Source organism: Leucoraja erinacea, chromosome 27, assembly GCF_028641065.1.
Source record: "Leucoraja erinacea ecotype New England chromosome 27, Leri_hhj_1, whole genome shotgun sequence".
NCBI classification, from domain to species: Eukaryota; Metazoa; Chordata; class Chondrichthyes; order Rajiformes; family Rajidae; genus Leucoraja; species Leucoraja erinaceus.
The window spans coordinates 21,176,577-21,199,703 of record NC_073403.1 but is presented as its reverse complement, the minus strand read 5'-3'; the positions used below and the strand labels follow the sequence as shown (position 1 = coordinate 21,199,703).

The window sequence follows — 23,127 nt, the reverse complement described above, 5'->3', positions numbered from 1 at the left end:
GAAAAATGCATCGATTGGAGATGAGATCACAAATTTTCTGATCTGACCACATATATCGAAGTTCGAGAGAATCCTTGTGGACAATATTCTCAGATGACTACGAAAGTAAATACGCTGATGTACTTCCTTGATCACTGCGTCACTGTGAAGGGGTCAGGTTACGTTGTGAGTGATATGTATGCCTAGGAATGTGAAACAGTTGACCATAACTTCAGCAATTCCGTTGATGAGGGCAGGGTTGTGTTCACCCTCTCGCATCTTTAGGTCAGCAACCAACTCTGTATTCTTGCTGAGGTTAAGGGCCAGGTCATTGGCCTGATACCATGATCCAAAGTTCTCAATCTCTTTCCTGCTCATCCTCTCATCATGGTTGTAGATCCGGCCGACAACAGTGGTATCATCGGCAAACTTAAAGATCAAGTTTACTTGGCACTTCACCACACAGTCATGGGTGTACAGGGAATCGAGCAAGAGACTGCATGTACAACAATGAGGGACACCAGTGTTGAGGGTCAGGATAGAGGAAATGTTGTGAACAATTCTAACTGACTGGCATCGTCTGGTCAAGAAGCCCACAAGCCAGCTGCAGAGGAAGGGCCCAAGTCCAAGGTCCAGAAGTTTATGGATGAGTTTATTCAGTAATAGGGTGTTGAAGGTTAGGATGTGGTCGAGTAGCTGGGACATGTTGGCTGATGTGGGCTTGGCTGAAGAACCTGTTTCAACGCTGTATGACTCTAATGAGTAGATATTCTTAGTGTCAAGATGATGCAGGTGTGAATGTAATGTAAGAGGGATAGTGTGCACCAAAGACTGTTTGCAAATTGCAGGAGGTCTAGATGATCCAGATCTAGAAAGGAGTTGAAAGGAAATCAATTATGTTCATCAGTGATAGGAGCAGAATTTAGCCATTCGGCCCATCAAGTCTATTTCATCTTCAATCATGGCTGACCTATCTTTCCCTCTTAACCCCATTCCCCTGCCTTCTCCCCATAACCCCTTACACCTGTACTAATCAAGAATCTATCTATCTCTGCCTTAAAAATATATATACGTTGACTTGGCCTCCACAGCCCCCTACGGCAATGAATTCCAGATTCACAACCCTCTGTCTAAAGAAATTCCTCCTCATTTCCATCATAAAGGTCCTTTAATTTTAAGACTATGACCTCTGCTCCTAGACTCTCCCACGAGTGGAAACATCCTCTCCACATCATTGCCATTGATGGTGTGGGTTATGTTCACCCTTTAAATTAACTGGCGGAACAGCTACCTTCAGTTCCTGGGTTTTATAAACTTATCAATGGGGTTCATGGAGATGGTGTGTTTGCAACCATTATGTACAAACCCAATTTCTCGCTGAGATCAGATTTTTTTCCCTGTCTGCGGATCATATGCAATCGTCGCATCAAATTGTCGCCCAGTTCACAGTATGATCGGCCCCCACAAGTAGTAATTAAAATCAAGGGCTGCTGCAGCAACCTGACAGCAGGCGGGCGCTTTGAGGAAGTGGCTTAAACGTGAGCGGCGGTGCAGTGTCGGGACTTGCGGAGCGCTGAGGAGAGGGAGGGATGTGATTGTGTGCGGAAGAGCAGTTTTGTTCCCTGCGCAGGTTGGAAGAAGAGGCGTGTGCAGGGTGTGGAGCAGCCGGAGAGAGAGAGTGAGACGGGGAACTCGCAGAAGCAAATAACACTGCCTTTGAAATCGACATGGCGCCTTGTGCCGCCCGTCACTTTCATCTCGGGGTCTACTCGCTCCTTTCCGCTGCCTTGGCCATCTCCTCTGCCTTCAACATCGACGTGGCGCACCCCATCATTAAAAAGGGTCCAGCCGGCAGTTACTTCGGATATTCGGTGGCTTTGCACCGGCAGTTGAAAAAACAGGATCGCTACCTGTAAGTACACAGTGGAGAACGGACGCGAACGCGGGCGAGAGCCGGGGATATGTGTGGGGGGTTTGTTTGCTCGTGTCTTGTACGGGACGGGAGAGTTTTTGTTCACAACAGGTGAAATGTGAAAAGCAGTCGACCGGTGAGCCGACCAGCCAAGTCTACAAGAAGAATTGTGTTGCCTCCGGGCTTGTTTCAACTTTCATTATATCATAAAGGCGTGTTGCATGTCTGAACCACCCTGCGGGAGCGGAGTCCAGTCGCGGCACGCTTGTGAAATTAGAGTGGGAATCAGTTTTATAGAATAAAAACGTGGGGACTTCGAGTCTTTAGTCCAGTAAGCCATTTGTGCCGGGTGATCGCGGCTTGAAACGAAACTTGATTTCAGCGGATAGGAGCAGTCGGCTACGTGTCTATTGTAAATCATTTCAAGTTTGTTGCTCTTTAAAAACAAACTCGACATTCAGCTCCATAGAGGCGCCGCGGGCTTTATATTTTGACACTGGGAGATTGGTTGGTTTGCAGTATTGAGCGTCTGTTGCATGTAAAACTTATTTTTTTTCTCTCCTCTCTAATGATCGATCCGCACCTTGTACAAAGTTCTCACTGTACGTTCAGTATTAGGCGCCGAATTATTTCAGGGCGGTCGGTGTTTTCGTCGGAAAGCACACCCTTTGGTTTCACTGCAGTTCAGAGGGGCTTTAAACTGAGGGAATGGACGAATAAGATTGTGTGTGTGGGGGGGGTCTTACAAAAACAGAGAATTTTGCATTATTCCCAATCCCCATCCAATAGTAATAGTTGGTATTGGGAATAATGCTATCCCAATGATGCATGTCGCTTTACCGCAGACCCGGCCGTTTCCGAGGCCACCATGGCCACTCTGTGGATGAATCTGGTTTCCTTTTTGCAAATCAGTGGTTAACAAGACTCATGCGCGAACTCATCCGAGAAGGTGGGACCCGTGCCCCCCGCTCAGGTTAACATTTCCCCGTGGCGTTTGGGGGTTTACCAGGTGATCTGTGGTCTCGCAGGTGAATGGGCACCTGTAGCCCAAGCCCACATTTCCTCTGTTTCTGCACGACCCCGAGCGCCGAGCCCAGAGTTGTGGCTGGACTTCGCCACCGCTCCATTTTGCCCGAGTTTTGTCTTGCAGTCATCGGAAAAAGACCTTATCAGCGAGAAATTCCTCTGCAGATGTTTTTTTTGTGTGTGTGGCGGGCAGGGGGATGTGCAGTGCTGCATATTTCTCTTTGCAGGCAGGACTTGTCCTACTCTGAACTGCCCTTGCCTAAACAGAATTACGCCCGGGGCTACCTGGTGTTCAGACGGAGATAGACACAAAATGCTGGAGTAACTCAGCGGGTCAGGCAGCGTCTCTGGAGAAAAGGAATAAGTGATGTTTCTGGTCATGTTCTTAAGTGATAGAAGCAGTATTAGGCAATGTGGCCCATCAAGTCCACCCCGTCTTTCAATCATGGCTGATCGATCTCTCCCTCCTAACCCCATTCTCCTGCCTTCTCCCCATAACCCCTGAGACCTGTCGAGACCCTTCTTCAGACCGAGAGTCAGGGAGGGCCGGTTTCCTTGTCTTTTAGATGGAGTTGCTTTGAAACCTAGACCGATTCACCCAAATAGAAAGTTGGTGCATCGAATATGACCCCATCCTGGCGGTCTAATTTGCTGATTCACTCTAAATCTTGCCAGGATTGCATTTTAGGAGTATAGAAGTTATGATGGTATGTTGCAGCTCTGCAAGGCCTTAATAAAACAACACTGGTGTACAGTTTTGGTTACCTTACTACGTGAAAGATGTCACTAAGCTGAAAAGAGTGTGAAGAAGATTTTGCAGTGGACAGTGGAAGATTTATTAGAATTGCCAGGGCTTGACAGCCTGAGTTACAGGAAGAGATTGGACAGGCTTGGACAATATTCCTTGGAGTGTAGAAGATTGCCGAGTGACTTTATTGAAGCATATAAATTCACGAGGGGCATAAATAAAGTGAACGCACAAAGTCTATTTCACAGGGTTGGGGAATCAAAAACTATAGGGGATAGATCTATGGTGAGAAAAGATGCATTTATAAGACATTTGGACAGGTGCGTAACCAGGGAAGGTTTAGGGAGATAGGACGCATACGGACAAATGGGAAGAGCCTAGATGGGGCATCCTATTGGTGGGCTGTAGAGCAAAGATCTTATAAGATCTTTGCTGTAGAGTGGGCAAACTGCGAGGATGTGTATTGGTGAAAGCAAAGCCCAACCCATCTTTACTGCTGTCTGGCCCGCTGAGTTACTCCAACATTTTGAGTCGTGCTTCAGTGCCACAGGTAGTGATTCACAATGGGCCCTGATGAATTAATCATTGCTGGCAGCCTGCCACGTCAAGGTACTGACCATCTTCCTGTGTGAATTGAAAGCAGTCTTGTGTTAACTGAATACAGTAACAGATCTTGAACACGGTAGCAGATCGTTTGACAATGGACGGCATTGTGATCCGATATATTTGTATGCATTCTTACCAACTGTAGTACCTGAATAGTGATTCAAGTAACTTCCATATATTTAACCTCTTGGAAGATATGCGATTTTGTCCATGGCTTTGTGAATAGCTGGAGCATCCATTGTGTGATATCCCACCAGTCACTACCTGAAGCCCCATTCATTCTCATTTTTTTTTTCTCTTTCCAATAACCAATTCTCATTCCATGTGAGTATTCTGCCTCTCAAACCTGTGTGCTCTAAAGTGCTGAACTACTCCAGCACTTTGTGTCTATCTTTGTTAAAGAACAGCATCTGTAGTTGTTTGCTTCTCTGTTGAACTTCATGTTTATTTTAAACTCCTTGCAAAGCTCTTACCTTTTATAGTCATTCTTTCCCCTCTCTTTCATTTCATATTATGAGATCTAGTTGGTTCCTCAATGCATTGATCTAGAAAAACATATCATATACATGATTATCATCCATCTTTTTGGTGCTAGTTTGACTTGTCCACGTTAAAGTTGCCTATCGGCCCACCAAATCCACGCCGACCAATAATCCCTGTACACTAGCAGTATCCTACACACTGGGGATTATTTGCAATCTTTACCGAAGTTCTCCTCTCTCCGACGAGAGTTCGGCAACATCCTCTCTCGCTGCTCCCCCTCTGAGTCTGAAGAAGGGTCTCGACCCGAAATGTCACCCATTTATTCTCTCCAGAAATGCTACCTGTCCTGCTGAGTTACTCCAGAAATTTGTTTAAACCAGCATCTGCAGTTCCAACCCATGCCACCTACAAACCTCTACATCTTTGGAGTGTGGGAGAAAACTGGAGCACCCGGGGAAAACCCACACTATCACGGGGAGTATGTACAAACTCTGTACAGACAGCACACATAGTCGGGATCGAACCCAGGTCTCTGGCACAGTAAGACAGCAACTCTACTCCTGTACTAAATCTTAATTTTAGTCTAGCTCTTTGATCAATCTGAAATCTTCCTTGTGCAGCTTGGTGTTAAATTTTGTCGATAATGCTCCTTGAGAAGCCTTAAAAGGTTTTACTGCATTCAAAATAAACATGTGCTCAAAGTACTAATTCACATTCACCAAGCAGTTTGGAGCATAATCCCATCTTTTGGAAAGTTATAAATCTGAACATTTTTTCTCATTGGGCTTGGGAGCTGAGAATTCTGAGCCTGCAACAGTGCATGCTGATCCATAATCCTTCAGCTTTCAGCTGGGTCAGACAGGTCACAGAACAATCTCTGGTCAACTAACTAACTTGACACACAGTTATTTATGAATCCAAGAGTGGGGAGGGATAGTCAGAATTACTTCTGCTCAACTGTATATCATGAACCAAAGTTTAATCGACTTATTATACATTATGTTGAGTTTTTAGCAAAGACTGATGGTAAAATACCATACATTTTTAAAACATTTATCGTGAAATTCCTTATTTGGTAACTCGTGTGAGGATATTGTGATCTTGACATGTTTTAGTTTGATAAATGGTATTCATAGTTTTATACATAATTTAAAAATATCTTGGACCTCTGGTGAGAAAGTTAGATTAGCAGTGCTGTAGCACAGCCAAAAAAAGCCACTGTCTCGCAGTGCCAGATACCAGGGTTCAATCCTGAGCTCGGATGCTGTCTGCACAGAGGTTACACTTCTCCCAAAGATCCTATGGCGGAGCAAGATCTTTGCTTCTCCCTGTGACCACTTGAGTTTCTCCTGGGTTCTCTAGTTTCCTCCCACATCCCAAAGGCAAGCAGTTTAATTGGACATATAAATTACCACTGGAGTATATGTGAGTAGGAGTTATTGGGAATGTGGGGAGAATTTTAAAAAAAAAAATGGGATTATGGTAGAATAACTGCAAATGGTTGAGAGTTGGCATGGACTAGGTAGCCAAGTGGTCTGTTTCTGGCTATCTCTCGATGTCTAAAACTACAAGACACTTAATTGAGATCCAGTTCATAAATACCTTCAATAAACATCAATTTCAGTGACTTTCGTTGATTGCAGTGGGAAATATTTCAAGCACTGCAGATGCTAAACTATCAACGGCGACTTAAGGATTTCTGTGTTAAACTCTGTAGGTATAAATAGATAGATCACAAAATTGATTCAGGTTTCATTGGTTGAGCAGGTAAATGCCAGTGGTACCTCCATCATGTCCACCAATATGTCCAGGCCATACAACCTAAACTTGTACCAACCTCTTGCCTCCTACCATATTGAGCTCTCAAAGTCATCTTGTGCTATTGAACTCAACTCAAACAAAACTCTGAACATTAATAGCCCATTATCTGTTTATTTGCACTTTATCTGTTTTATTTATTCATGTGTGTATATATTTATATAATGGTATACGGACACACTGATCTGTTTTGTATTCATGCCTTTGATATTCTGTTGTGCTGAAGCAAAGCAAGAATTTCATTGTCCTATCTGGGACTCATGACAATAAACTCTTGAATCTTGCTTTTTTTTATTCTGCAGGAATTTTCCACCAACAGAGTATATAACTTTGACATTAAAATAATTGCATATTGCAAAGTAAATAATATTTCCAGCAACATGGTTTCACTGCCTTATCATTACTTCAGCTCTTCTTTTGTCGTGAAACTATTCGAGGCATTCTGTCCTTAGGGAAAGTTCCTAGTTAAATGCAACCACTCCCATAGTATAGCTGTGATGTCTGAAGCATTCACACACACACACACACACACAACCTTCCGTTGCCATGCGGTGAGAACGGAGAGGTTGAGAAGGAGTTTCTTCCCAGAGGCAATTCAGACTGTAAACGCCTATCTCACCAGGGACTAACTCTACAGAACGTTTTTCCTTCCATTATTTATTATGTAAAATAATATGTGTGTTATGATTGTGTTTATAATTTGTTTGGTTGTTTTGTTGTTTATCTTTTGCACAAAAGTCCGCGAGCATTGCCACTTTCATTTCACTGCACATCTCGTATGTGTATGTGACAAATAAACTTGACTTGACTTCTAAAAGGTAAAGCTCCAGAATGATTTGATAATTATAGTTATTCTTTGGCGAATCATTTTTGTAGGCCATTAAGATGAACAAATCGCATGGAGGCCAGAAAGGTTTTCGCTGTCATGATTCATCCCTACTCCATTACACGGATGGTAACCTACCATAGTTGACGTTAAACAGATCTAATTAACTGGTGTATATTTAGCAGCTATGCAACATTTTAAAGCCAGCAAAGGCTAATGCGGACAGAATGAATTCTAGAGGAACTTTTTCAACCAGAAATAAGTGAGGATGTGTTACTAGCCACTGTATAAGAAATTAAAACAAATACCATTGACATGTGACCAACGAAACGGATAAATACAAGACACAACTGATCATTAGGATACAGACTGTTCATGGATTCGTAACTCACTAATTTATCAATATCAATAGATACAAATAATCTACAATAATATTATTACATTCAAAAGTCTGACGTGTACATTCATTAGATCCCACAAACAGCAGAACTAGTTTCCTCTTTCTCTTTGCTTTCTGTATTTTTTTTCTTTTGGGTTGATTTGAAGATACAGTATGGAAATGGGCTCTTCCGCCCACAGAGTATACGCCAACCATCGATCACCTGTTCACACTAGTTCTGTGTTTTCCCAATTTCACATCCACTCCCTAAACACCAGGGGTAATTTATAAAGGCCAATTAACCTACAAACCCACACGTCTTTGGGATGTGGGAGGAAACCAGTGTGCCCAGAGGAAATCCATATGGTCACAGGGAGAACATGCAAACTCCACACAGACAGCACCCAAGGTTAGGATTAAACCCATGTCTCCGGCTGTCATTCAGCAGCTCTATCAGCTGTGCAATCTTTCTTATCAGTCTCCTGTATTTTATTAAACACCATTCATTACAATACTGTGAACGTATGATTACCGTGCTAAGTAATGTTGGTGTATTTTCTGTCTTATGGACAAAAATTGACTTGACGATATCTGTAAAAATGGAAATCATTTGTTACCTGGGAAAGTCTGTAGGTTGCTGAATTAAATTCGGGGGAGTCAAGAACCAGGGGCCACAGTTTAAGAATAAGGAGTAAGCCATTTAGAACGGAGACGAGCAAACACTTTTTTCTCACAGAGAGTGGTGAGTCTGTGGAATTCTCTGCCTCAGAGGGCAGTGGAGGCAGGTTCTCTGGATGCTTTCAAGAGAGAGCTAGATAGGGCTCTTAAAAATAGCGGAGTCGGGGATATGGGGAGAAGGCAGGAACGGGGTACTGATTGGGGATGATCAGCCATGATCACATTGAATGGCGGTGCTGGCTTGAAGGACCGAATGGCCTACTCCTGCACCTATTGTGTAAATGAACAGGGGCAGCAAGAAATTGATGTGAAGCTGGATTTGCTGAGCTGAATGGTCCTACTGGACTGCATACTTTTATTCATCCTTGTGTACAGTAACTGGTCCATAGCCTTCTGTGGCCAAGTGCTCCTCAAGACACTTGTAAATGCTGTCAGCAACTTTACTTCCAACACTCCCTTAGGAAGTGTTCCAGGTACTCATGACTCTCTGGGTGGAAGGGATCCCCTCAGATTCCCTATGAATCTCTTTCTCCTTATCCTATATCTATGTCCTCTTGTTTTATCTAAATATGTGCAAAAGGGGGAGCACAGTGCTGCAGCGGTAGAGCTGCTGCCTTACAGCAGGTTCGATCCTGACTATGGATGCTGTCTGCACAGAGTTTGTATGTTCTACCTGTGACCATGGGGATTTTCTCCGAGTGCTCCATTTTCCTCCCATACTCCAAAGACATGCAGATTGTAGGTAATTTAATGCTGTAAATTGTCCCTAGTGTGTAGGATAGAACGAGTGTGTGGGTGATTGCTGGTCCGTGTGGACTCGGTGGACCGAAGGGCCTATTTTCACAATCTATCTCCAAAACTAAACTACACTAAAAAGGCTTCCTGCAGTCTCCCCTATCTATACTCTCCTCATTTTATATGCCTCAATTGAGTCCCTTATTATTGCCAGAGGAGGCAGTTGAGGTAGGGACTATACCAATGTTTAAAAAACAATTAGACAGGTACATGGAGAGGACAGGTTTGGAGAGATATGGACCAAACACGGGCAGGTGGGACTAGTATAGCTGGGTCATGTTTGGCCAGTGTGGGCAAGTTGGGCTGGAGGGCCTGGCTCCATGCTCTATGATTCCATTAACTTCCTTTGCTCCTGGGAAAACAGGTCTAGCCTCTCCTGTCCCTCATAGCTGAAACGCTCCATCCCAGGTGACATCCTGGCGGGTTTTCTTTTTACCCTCCTCACTGGTGAAGGGGTGACATGTAGACCTGATGCCTTGAGGTTCCAGTCACCCATGTTTCACCTTGATCTCAGATGGTGTTTGTGTTGAGTTTTCACCTTCTCCCTGTGACTGCATCAGATGGAAGGCCTGTTTCCATTCTGTAGAACTCTCCAAATGAGCCAATGCCAGTAATTTCCCCTGTAATCTATCTCCCCCCCTCTCCCATCAAATTCTAACGCCCACCGATACTCACAGGGAAATTAACCCACCGGCATCTTTGGGATTTGAGCAAAAACAAAGCACTCAGGGAAAATTTGGCCAGAAAACACAAATTCCACACAGATAGCTTGATGGCTCAGGAATGAATTGGGTGACTGGATCTTGTCTCTTATCGTTTCAACAAGGCACTTATGATTGTTATTGATTTCAATAACAATCAGTCTATTAAAGGAGTTAATTGAATTCAGTTCGGTCAAGTTTTAAGTTTGTTCAGGCTGAGTTGGTTAATTTCCATTGACGGAATGGTGGAAGTCTCAAACGTCTAGGAGATTGGTTTAATTTGGCATAATGCATGACGTGTTAAGAGGTTTTTAGATATGCAGAGATTGGAGGGATATGGATCATGTGCAGGCACAGGAGATTGGTTTAATTTGGCATAATGCATGACGTGGACATTCTGGGCCAAATGGCCCATTCCTGTGCTGTGCTGTTCAATGTACCATGTTATGTCGAAAGTGAAAGCAAAAGTAATGTTTCCAGTCCAGGTGACTGGTGCTCCTAATGGAAGCTGATTCCAGTGCAAATCCGGAGTAGACTTGATGGGCTGAATGTCCTAATTCTACTCCTATAACTTGTGAACTTGTTATTCTTGCCATGATGACCATCACTCACAGAGCTCATACATGAAGACTACTCATCTCTAGTAATTGGCAGAACAGAAGGAGACGGATACTTTTCAAATGAATGGCTGTATTTCACATTTATTTTATTGGCTGTCAGGACTTTACATCCTTCTGAGGGGATGTAAAAGGTGTGGAAATTCATGTCCTGCTTTTGACTTTGGCTTGTAGCACTTGCTGTTTGGGTTGCATTACAAGTTTACTATTTCAAAATGGTGACAATAAATTCAAGACCATAAAAAGACATTCAGTTAGACCTCCCTAAAGAGTCTGAAATAAGGTGTTGTGTGAAGTGGCCTTTTATATAATGTTTATATTGCAGACACAGCTATAAACCTGCAAAGTAGCAGCTGTGTTCCAATAAGTATCTCCAGTTTTTGATGAAACCATAAATCGTGTGTTTATATTTTATTATCTGAACCTGTAATTTTTTCCCCCAAGCAATATAACTTCCTCAGACCACACTTCATGTCTCTAATTACAGATTTTGCACACTTTTTGAAGGTTTGGTTTCCACAATGTCCTGTAAGGCGTTTCAGAATTATTCTGTTTGTTGAGAACTTGCTTCAAGGTTGAATTATAGAATATAGAAAAGTACAGCACAGGAACAGGCCCTTCAGCCCACGATGTCAGTACTGAATGTTTAGGTTGTAGCGGCGCCCGCTAGTGCACGCAGATATCGAACCCGGCGTCCGGAAGCCGCGGTCACGTGACTCGGGAGGAGCTGTTGTTTTCGTGCGGTTTTTCACCTGCGCGCGTTAGTTCAGCGCTGACCACTGTTGTGGGCAGACGTGTCTGAAAAGCCTGTATGCTGGATATCGAACTTTTGAATAAAGATCTGTTAGAAACTCCAGTAGTCGTTTCTCAGACCACTAAAAGGTTATTATTGTCATGTGTGCCGAGGTACAGTGAAATGCTAGATAGACACAAAATGCTGGAGTAACTCGGCGGGACAGGCAGCATCTCTGGAGAGAAGGAATGGGTGGCGTTTTGGGTTGAGATCCTTCTTTAGACTAGGGTCTGCTCCTCCAGAGATGCTGCCTGTCCGGCTGAGTTACTCCAGCATTTTGTGTCTATCTTTGGTTTAAGGGCGGATGAGCTCCTAGTGAGCCAACGGCCATCCATGCTTCAGTAGAAGTTGCAATCACTGTCGTACATAGCATTGTAAGGCACCGTGCCCGTTGATGTTTTCAATAATGATGATGATGTTTTGGTTTAAACCTTCGTACACATACAGTGAAATGCTCCTGTTTATGTGCTAACCAATCAATAGTGACAGGCCATCCAGTCAATAGCACATGGATTCTTCTTCGACCCTGACAGCCCTCGCTGCCTGGCTTCACCACAGTCCCCTGGTAGGCCCTGTTGGCCTTGTGCACAACTCAAGCATAGAATGCATTAACTTGATCAGGGAGGGCTGCACGATCACCAGTGATACTGCCTGAATGTAATGCCAAGACAAACAAATCTGTGCTATATTTCAGCATAATTCTCCATTTAGCTTATTGTCTTTTAAAAAAAAAAAGATACAAAGTGCTGGAGTAACTCAGCTGGTCAGGAGATCGACTGGAGAACATAGAACGTTACCCATCCATGTTCTCCCAAAATGCTGCCTGACCTGCTGAGTTAATCCATCCTTTGAGTTCTTTTTTATAAACCAGCATCTGCAGTTCCTTGTTTCTATTCTAGTTTATTTTCTGTTTATGCCCATGTTTATGCTTTAGTTCAGCCTATGGGGCGGAACAGTGTCGCAGCAGTAGAGCTGCTGCCTTACAGCACCAGAAAGTTGGGTTCAATCCCGACTATCGGTACCGTCTGTATGGAGTTTGTACGTACACCCTGTGACCGTGTGGGATTTCTCCGGGAGCTCTGGTTTCCTCCCACTCTCCAAAAGATGTACAGATTTGTAGGTTAATTGGCTTTGGTAAAAATTGTAAATTGTCCCTAGTGTGTAGGATGATGCTAGTGTATAGGGCGATCGATCGCTGGTCGGCGCGGACTCGGTTGGCCGAAGGGACTGTTTCCGCTCTGTATCTCTGAAGTTTATTTTATGACTGGCTGGTTTTGGCATCTTACCTGGTTTGGGCAAAGCACACCTGGGGCACTGATTTACATCCTCTGACTACAGAGTATCTCCTGTGTGTGCAGCCAGATTTTTAGGAGTGGATGGCTCTACTGTAAACTGTCTGATTCATATCCCCACTTGGCTCCTGCCTCTCAGTACTTGCCAGCACATGTATCAAAATGCTATTTGATATTCTGCATTGCAGCTAAGGTACAATTTAAATAGCAGCTATGAGAAAGCATTCAGATCAATGGTTTTCATGTAAAATTTGTTACCTAGCCTCTCTACCCATGCTTTTAAATTTAAAAAGCAGCCTGATCTCAGCTGCAGATTGAAAGTGAATGTATATTAAGAACAAGCTATTTAAGCCTTGAGGAGGTAGATTTTTTTTAATCTTCCATTTTCATATTTTATCTGAGGTTGAAAATAATCAAGATCTTGCATAGACAAGGTTCTTGCTGCGATTCTTTCGGATGTAGGATAAGAAAATAAGGAATAGCATGAATAAATTAATCCGACCTAGAATTTAATTCCACTTTCCTGCCAAATCCCAAAAAACTTGACTTCCCTAAAGTTCAAAAGTCTTTCCCAGTAACTTGGTTGCCACAGTTCTCTGCGGTAGAGAATTCCAAAAGGTCGTGATCTTCTGTGAGAAGAAATTTATTTTCTGTTTTAAATGGATGACATTTTATACTGAAATGATGCCCCAAGTTGTAGATTTTCCCACAAGGAGAAACATTCTCCCAGCAAATATACACAAGACCAATGGAACATGTGTAGCAAAAGCAATTTAGAAAAAAAGCGTAGCCTTGAAATAGAAAAACAAATTCCTTTGTGCTTCAGTGATATATGCAAACGTAATGGATTTTGACCAGAGAAGGAGAGATGGGTGGCATGATGGAGCAGCGGTAGAATTGCTGCTTTCCAGCGCCAGAGATCCCGGTTCGATCCTTACAATGTAACAATGAGTACCGTCTGTAGGGAGTTTGTACGTTCTTCCCGTGACTGCGTGGGTTTTCTCCGGGTGCTCCAGTTTCCTCCCACAATCCAAAGACTTGCAGGTTTGTAGGTTGATTGGCTTTGCTAAAAATGGTAAATTCTCCCTAATGTGCAGGATAGTGGTCGTGTAAGGGAGTCTCTGGTCGACAGTGTGTGGAAGAATTTCAATACATGGGGAACTGAAGGAAGTTTCACGGAACACCTTCGCTCAGCCCGCCTGAACCTACCTGATCTCCCGGTTGCTGGACCCTTTCATTCCCCTTCCCATTCCTACACAGACCTTTCTGTCCTCCATTAACAGTGTGAGGCTAAATGCAGATTGGAGGAACAGCATCTCATATTTCGCTTGGGCAGCTGACAGCCAGTGGTATGAATATTGATTTCTCTCACTTCAGGTAGTCTCGGCATTCCCCCTCTCTCTCTCTCCCTCTCTCTATCCCTCCCCCACCCAAGTCACACTAGCTTCTCGTTTTCACCCTACAAACAGCTAACAATGGCCTGTTTCCTTTATCATTGTTACTTTTTTGCATATCTTTTATTCATTGTTCTTTATCTCTCCAGAGGGATATTGGGCTGAAAGATCTCACAGCCATAAATGGGTTTTAATACAAGGATAGTCACATTTACTTTCTCATGCAACATAACCTTTTGGAAGGAAACTTACATTGTTATGTAATCTGCGCGAAAAACTTTAAAAGCGGCCGTTCATGCAGTACATTTAGTCCGTTTAAAAAAACACGTTATGTTATGCACTGGAAACCAAAGTCAAATGGTCAGGCAGCTTGTTTGGAGAATATGGATATGGCCTATCCATGTCCTTTAGGGATGCTGCCTGATCTGCTGAGTTACTGCACCACTTGCATCTGCAGTTCCTGTGTGTCTGCGTTGTGCACTGGTATCCAGAGCCCTGGAATTCAAAGGGGGATTAATCCATTAAACACACTACATTAGGCTCAGTACTATTTCCAGTGCTGTGGGATTGTAGTTTACGTAATCTCTTGATTCACCAAAGATGAATAAGAGGGGAAAACATTGTGAAATGTTTCACTGGCAATAAAATGCAATGTGAGTGTCAAGTGATTTATACAGAGAAGCCATCCTAATTTATTTCTAAAATTAATCTGGTAAGGTCCACAGTTCACACTGAACTATAATGTTCAGTAATAGTTTCAGAATTTCCTCCTCTACATACATCACTCTTTTTAATATGAGTAGTGGGAGAACTGGGAAGGGGATGGAGAGAGAAAGCAAGGGCTATCTGAAGTTAGAGAAGTCGATGTTCATACTGCTGGGTGCTGGCGTGTAAACTACCCAATGAGGTGCTGTTCCTCCAATTTGCGCTGGGCCTCACTCTGACAATGGAGGAGGCCCAGGACAGAAAGGTCAGTGTGGGAATGGGAGGGGGAGTTGAAGTGCTGAGCCACCGGGAGATCAGTGGGTTAAGACAGACTGAGCTTAGGTGTTCAGCGAAACGATCGGCAAGCCTGCGTTTGGTCTTGCCGATGTAGGGAAATTGACACCTGGAACAGCGGATATAGATGAGATTGGAGGAGCTGCAAATGAACCTTTGCCTCGCCTGAAAAGACTGTTTGGTTCCTAGGATGGAGTTGAGGGGGGAGGTAAAAGGACAGGTGTTGCATCTCCTGCGGTTGCAGGGGAAAGTACCTGGGGAGGGGGTGGTTTGGATGGGAGGGGACAAGTTGACCAGGGAGTTTCGGAGGGAATGGTCTCTGAGGAAAGTAGAAAAGGGGGAGATGGGAAGATGTGGCCAATAGTGGGAGCCCGTTGGAGGTGGCGAAAATGTTGGAGGATTATATGCTGTATGCGACGGCTGATGGGGTGGAAGGTGAGGACAAGGGGGACTCTTTCCTTGTTACGAATGGGGGGAAGGGGGAGTAAGAGCAGAGCTGTGGGATATCAAGGGGACCCTAGTGAGAGCTTCATCTATAATGGAAGAGGGGAACCCCTGTGTATATGTGTATATCCTGCAGCTCTGCCCTTACTCCTCCCCCCCCCCCCCCCCCCCCCCCCCCCCCCCCCATTCGTTACAAGTCCCCCTTGTCTTCACCCTCCACCCTATCAGCCGTCGCTTGCTTCTAACCTGTTTCTGGCTGGGTTGGAGCTAATCTATAAAACAAATGGGAAACGTATTACTTCCACTGCAATAACAAGGTAACATTTTTACATGAATATGTTTGAAGCCCAAGTTTCAATTTAACATCAACTCATTCACTGGAATATATGTGACAATGGGCCATGAGGTCTTCAATGAAGATGAACCTACAGTTGCTGGAATCTTGAGCAAAAAGTGCTGGAGAAACTCGGTGTGTCGGGCAGCATCTGTGGAGGGAATAGGCTGGTTCTAGATCGACAACCTTCTTCTGGCTGATCACTCGGACATCAAGCTAATAATCTCAATCATCGTTACTGTTTTTGCACATCTTTTATTGATTGTTCTTTATCTCTACACATCACCATCTATATCTCTCGTTTGCTTTATCCCTAACTAGTCTGAAGAAGGGCCTCGACCCAAAATGTCACACATTCCTTCTCTCCAGAGATGCTACCTGTCCCGCTGAGTTACTCTAGCTGTTTGTGCCTTTCTTCCGTTTAAACTAGCATCTGCCGTCCCTTCTTACACATAAAAATCTCAATCAATGGGTTATGTGAACATAAAATATTCATTATTTGTTTGAAAGCAAATACTGGTACCAGACATATTCATTTTCTTTGCTCTAACACTGTAACTCCTTGGCCTCTCTGAACATCTACCAAAAGAATTAGAAGGTAGACAGAAATGCTGGAGAAACTCGGTGGGTGAGGCAGCATCCATGGAGCGAAGAAAATAGGTGATGCTTTGGGTTGAGACCCTTCTTCAGACAAAAGAAATACATTGTTTGTCATCAAATTGATAAAGACTTCAAATTGATGGAAGACCTCAAGTGTCAAAATAAATCTTGATGGTTTTTGTACTTCTAATAATGCATTTTATTTATGGGCGCCTTTAAGAACACTCAAGGACACCTTACAGTTAAAACAAGCAAATTATAAATAAAATGAAACAAAAACAACATATCCATGAATTTGATAAAGCGGAGTTACGTGGATAGGCCAGTCTGAATAGGTGAGTTTTGAGGGAGGTTTTAAAGGTGGGAAGAGACTCTATGGTACGGATGGATAATGGGAGAGAGTTCCAGAGGCAAGGGGCAGAATGGCTGAAGGCTCTGAACCCCATCGTGGACAGTCGGGCAGATTGAGTGGAGAGCAGGGAGGAAGAAGAGGATCGGAGAGTTCGGGATGGAGTGTAAGGCTGGAGGAGTTCACAGAGGTACGGAGGAGTGAGATTGTGGAGGGCTTTGAAAGTGAGGAGGAGAATCTTAAAATCAATGCGGTATTGGGCAGGGAGCCAGTGCAGTTGTTTGAGAATGGGAGTGATGTGTTCGGTAGATGGGGTTCTGGTGATAATGCAGGCAGCGGAGTTCTGGACCTTCTGGTATATACTATTATGTTATTTTACTATATTTTCTATATATCCATGGTTTTTTTGTGTGCCTTTTCCTGACATTTAAGTAGAAGACAGAAAAAGATAAAAACACAACTTTAGATGCTGATGTTGAGAGTGTTTCATAGGCATGTTCTAGTTACCACTGTGTGGTACCCTGTATTTGCATTCGGTAAACCTCAAACATTTTGAATGCACTGAAACGGGCAATGAGCCAAAATAGCAGTGTTCTCGGCTGAATCCCCACACGGACTTTCTTTGTTGCATGTAGGCACATGTATAACGATACAAAAGTGTGTTCGTTTGTGACTGCCAGACGATGGGTATCAGATGAACAAGTATGAACTGCGTGGCTCCAGGGTTTTGTTTTTTTTTTAAAGTTTTTTTTGTGCTTCTAAAGTTTACATTAAAGCAAAACTCTTAACAAAGCTAACCTGGAAGTTTCCAATCATTTTCAGTTGCAAATAATAAGGAACGCCATAGGTCAGGAAACATCTGTGGAGGCAGAGAGGGATGGTCTATGTTTTGGATTGATGCCCTGCAGTGCAATGTAGATGTGTAGGAAGGAACTGCAGATACTGGTTTAAACTGAAGATAGACTCAAAATGCTGGAGTAACTCGGCGCTTTAGAAACTACTCGACCTGTTGAGATCTTCCAGCGAGTTGTTTTTTGTTCCAGATTTGAGCATCTGCAGTTTTCTCCATCTCCAATCGGTTCTCTTTTTGGAGAAATTTTGAAGTGATGCTGTATTTTACAGATATAGCCTTCAGGGCTTTCATTTATTTGATCAGGTTTTATAGACTCACCACAGTTTACTCTGGTGCTCTTTGGACTGGAGTTGTAAACCGTGCACAGTATATGAAATGTCATTGGCAAAAGTACTGATATAATGATTCCGCTGTCAATAATGTGCTTAACTTTATACCATTTACAAGGAACAATGAAACTATTGGATTGTAATTTAAAAAAACAATATTCTGGTCTACTGATGTCCTTCAGGGAAGGATATGTTCTCTTCATGCCCAGTGTGGCCAGGGTCCTTCAACTAAGAATGTTGTTGATCCATTTCAGTACATATGACAATTAAACACTCTTGAATCTTGACCCTTGACCCACCAATGTGGATTACTCTTAGTTCAAGGGCAAACAGCGGTATTCACATTTCCAACAGTGTCCACATCCCATTGATTTGTAATCCTATAAAACATTTTTTCCTATAAGAATAGCAAAATCTGCACAGCCATCATCTTGGAAATTTCAAAACGAGACCTGCTTTTAACTTCCTGTAAAAATATCCTGTAATCTTAAACCCCTTTTTCACGGGGCGACTTCACGCAAGAGTTAACCATAGTTGAACATCGTGGGAACCTCTTGCGATAACCATACGGCATTCGTGGACCACCGTGGCGCAAACGGCAAGTACTCGTGTGACTTGGGAGAAAATTCAAACAAGCTTGAATTTCTCCAAGAATGACTTGTACACTTGTGGTTGAACATTGCAACATTATATGCACGTAGTGGCCAGTGCGATATCCGTACTGACTCTTGCGTGTACCGTGGGAACTCGTGCGAACGGTGAAACCGGAAGCTGGACAGCGGGGACAGAAGGTGAGTAAAAATTGTCTTCTGTGGGATTGAATTTAAAAAATAAAGATTTGCATCCGCATATGGACATCAACTTATTCATGAGTTATGTTAATGAGATTCAAGAAAATAACTATAATCTTTAAAAGGGACTTTACTGAAAGGTCCCGCATTTTTATGGTCCGTGAGAAATTTTTCACATGTACTTCTTTGAGAGATACAGCTCGGAGTCCTCGCCGACCAGCGATCGATGCCTTTCCGAAGCAGGGTCCGGAACGCTACCAATCAATATTCGCCAGAGACCCGTGTAAAGGAGTGAACTACACATGCTGGTTTAAAACGAAGACAGACACAAAAAGCTGGAGTAACTCAGCGAGTCAAGCAGCATCTCTGGAGAAAAATAGGTGGTGTTTCGGGACGAGACACATCTTCAGACTCAATTCCGATTAGGATGTCTGAAGAAGGGTTCCAATTCGAATCGCCACCTATTCTTTTTCTCCAGAGAAGCTGCCTGACCCGCTGACTTACTCCAGCTTTTTATGTTTTTCTTCCCAGATCTGACTTACCTGCTGAGTTACACCAACATTTTGTGTCCTTTTGTGTGTATTAACCAGCATCTGCAGTTCCTTTAGACATTACCTAACTTCAGATTTTAGAGATATAGCTCGGAAACGGGCCCTTCGGCCCACCGAGTCCGCGCCGACCACCTATTCTTATACACTCCAGGGACAATTTTACAATGTTACCGAAGCCGATTAACTTACAAGCCTGTAATCTCTGGAGTGTGAGAGGAAACCGGTGCACCCATGGTCAGGATCGAACCCCGGTCTCTGGGGATGTGAGGCAGCAACTCAACCACTGTGCCGCATGTAGTCAGATTTAATAAATTGCTAATAGAGTCAATTATTAGTCAATTAATAATAGAATCAATTATTGTTGGTGACATTTCACCTACGAATATCAAACTATTTTCGCAGAGGTAAGGGCCAATTAGGCATAGCAAAAGGTATGAACACTTTTAAACATTTTTTTCCGACTATTTTGTCAAATGCAAATACAGGGAGAATGATCAAAGTGCTCACATGGCTCACTCTGTTAGAAGCGTTCTGAGTTTAAATGTTGCCTGACCCATTGAGTTACTCCAACATTTTGTGTCTGTGTTCACTATGAACATTGAATTATTTAATTTTAGGTAACTTACACACTCTCTCTCTCCCCCGCCTGCCCTCCCATGCAGTAAATGTCGGTTAACCAGTCCAAGGTTTGCCACGCTGGTTCCCTCTTGGGATCACACTATCCCTCGCCAACAATTGGCCTATCAGGGAACAAAATGTAGACATAAAGTGCTGGAGTGACTCAGTGGGTCAGGCAGCATCTCTGGAGGAAAGGGTTAAGCGACATTTCAGGTCAGGACCCCTCTTCAGAATACCCTGCTGAGGTCATCTGTTGTTGGCCCTGATTTGTCCCGGTCTTTTCTTGCTTCCAGTTCCCCCCTACAATCATCCCGAAGAAGGGTCCTGACCAAAAATGGAATCTATTCCTTTTCTCCAAAGATGCTGCTTGGCCCGCTGAGTTACTCCAGCATTTTGTGTCTAACTTGCTGATTCAGACAGTTTTTGATTTACTCTGAAACACACGTTGGAAATTTAAACTTGGGCGCAACTAACATTGTCTTACTGCCGTGGGAACTCTTTAACTCAGCGGGCAGGCAGCAGTTAATTGTTGCTCCCTTCAGTTTCCCAGGGGGTCGGGACGGGACTGGAGTTGGGAGGGAAAGGTGGGGGAGTCGAGGGAGAGGAGGGGGAGACAGATGGGGGTGTCTTCATTTACTGGCGGCGGGTGTCTGTCACTGAAACAGGCAGGTGAGATTTCACATCCACCTTGTGTGTGCCTCTCTCTCACAGAGTCTCGGCCTCTGTGAGTGTACGTCTCTTTCTCCCCCTCTCCCACACAGAGTAAAGACCGAGTAACTGTGCTCACTCCATCTGTGTCTCCCACATACACAGTAAAACTCTGCTTTGTGTGTGTATATACCAATTCAACCAAGGGAGGATATTTATAGTGTGTGGAAAAAAAAAGTGACATAATTTGTGCCACGTAATGATTTAATTACACTTGACAGTTTACAATGTCATTCAAGATTTAACGGGAAAGCTCGGGAGACGGACAAGTCACTCGCACAAATAACAGAAATGCCGAGTACCATGGGAACTCTTTGTCTACCCCCCCCGTTATATCGTGTGATATCGTGCTAGACCACGACCACTTCACTCTGGCTACATCTTGCGTCAAGTCGCCCCGTGAAAAAGGCCTATTAGAGATTCCAAGGCAAACCTGGAGATTGACTTCCCCACACTGTAACCCATTAAAAAAACACAATCCCTCTCTGTCAGTGATTGGGTCTATAACCTTTTGAAATAGCTGCAGATAGACGCAAAATGCTAGAGTAACTCAGCAGGGCAGGTAACATCTCTGGATGGAAGGAATGGGTGATGTTTTGGGTCGAGACACTTTTTCTGAAGAAGGGTCTCGACCCAAAACGTCACCCATTCATTCTATCCAGAGATGCTGCCTGTCCGACTGAGTTACCCCAGTATATCTCCATGTAAACCAGCACATGCACTTCTTTCCTGCACACTTGAAATAGATATGGAATGAATTCAGGGTGCTAATATAAGTTATCGTGGCGTTTACAGTCTTCGTAGAACAGTGTGTTCTGTTTAGGAAATCCTGTTGATTATTTTCAGTTGCACGCTGAGCAAACTGATCTTGTTAAAGACGCAACATGGAGATCTGGGAAAAGGATATGGAATGCAGAATATGTGTTTGGCTTTAGGGAGCAACAATAATGTCAACACTTGATCTTTATTAATCTTGCAAAAGGCATCAACAAATAATATTGCAGCGTGTCCTTTCCAAATTGGGCTGCCCTTAAAAATTCATCTATTCCATAGTGACATGCAAACCCAGAACCCTCACACCCTGCACAACACAGTGTGCTCAGTGCAGACTGAAGTCCAGTACAGCTGCATGATTATCACCACCATTTTCTTGTAACATCCCACCACAGTCCTGCACCAACAAAGGTGGTGGAGTGACACAGTTACGCAGCTGGTTGAGCTGCTGCCTCACAGCACCAGAGACCCGGATTCGATCCTGACCTCGGATGCTGTCTGTAAAGTTTGTATGTTCTCCCTATGACTGCATGGGGTTTCTTCCGGGTGCTTGGGTTTCCACCCACTGCCCAAAGAAATGTGGGTTTGGAGGTTAATTAGCTTAAGTAAATTGCCCTTAGTGTGTAAAGCGGGAGAACGGAACTTGTGTGAACGGGTGATCGATGGTCGGCATGGACCTCATGGACTGAAGCGTCAGTTTCCATGTTGATCTCTAAACTACTGTAAAGTTCCTGTTGGAGTGAAGCTGAATGACATGACTAATGGGGAACTGTTCCATTGACATTTCCTTCACATCGGAACCAAGGTCATTCTACCTCAGAACAATGGGGCTGTAGTATGCAGAGGAATCTTGTGTGTGCACATGTTTCGTGACTGAACATTCAATGAAGGATATGAGAGAATGCGTTTGATGGCTAACATGTACAAAACAAAGGAAGCATGACTCGGGAGACCAGAGAGGTATCTCAAATTATGAGAGGCATAGCTAGAGTAGATAATTGGGTTCATCCCAAGGCTGCAGGGCTTAGTTTTAATGTGAGAGGGGCAAAGTTTAAAGGAAATGTGCGGGGTGGGGGGGGGGTGGGAGCAAGTTGCTAATATTGAGAATGGTGGATGCCTGGAATACAATGCCAGGGATGGTGGTGGAGGCAGATACGATAGGGTTGTTTAAGAGGCATAGGCCCATGTGTATGGAGGGATATGGCTCGTGTGCAGGCAGAAGAGATTATTTTAACTTGGCATCATGTTCAGCATGAGCATTTTGGGCTGCAGGACATGTTCCTGTGCTGTACTGTTCTATACATTCATAACCTACCTCTGATATTCTGGAAGCCACCCTTCAGCAAAGGCTGACATTGGCAATGAAATTCACCCTTGATGTCACCACACCAGCAGGGAAAAGAATATTTGAAGACCAAGACGTCCAATTCAAAACAATGCTCTGCCAGACAGCGTGATTCCAGCCATCCTATATGTTTCTGAGACATAGCCTTCTGATACAAAAGCCTCTTACACCACTATCCTGTCTGGCTCCAACATCACACCTGGCATACATTGCAGGAACCCACCATGCCCCATGTAAAAACTTGGCCCCTCTCACCTTGAAGCAATATCCTCTCATCCTCATCTCATTCAATATCCTCTCATCTTTGACATTTCCACCTGGGAAAAAGGTTTCATCTCTCCAGCACAAATGCAGTAGAAATGTGGTCCCTACAAAATCCTTCAAC

General features: G+C 43.8%; 1 protein-coding gene across 1 annotated transcript in view; it reads left to right on the top strand.

The window, feature by feature from the left end:
- The first annotated feature begins 464 nt into the window (after positions 1 to 464).
- Positions 465 to 23,127, top strand: part of itga3b (integrin, alpha 3b) — a 146,351-nt gene continuing 123,688 nt past the window's right edge. Inside the window, exon 1 of the mRNA XM_055657276.1 lies at positions 465 to 1,891. Coding sequence (XP_055513251.1) covers positions 1,707 to 1,891 — 185 coding nt within the window. The 5' untranslated portion in view covers positions 465 to 1,706. The remainder of the gene's footprint in view (positions 1,892 to 23,127) is intronic.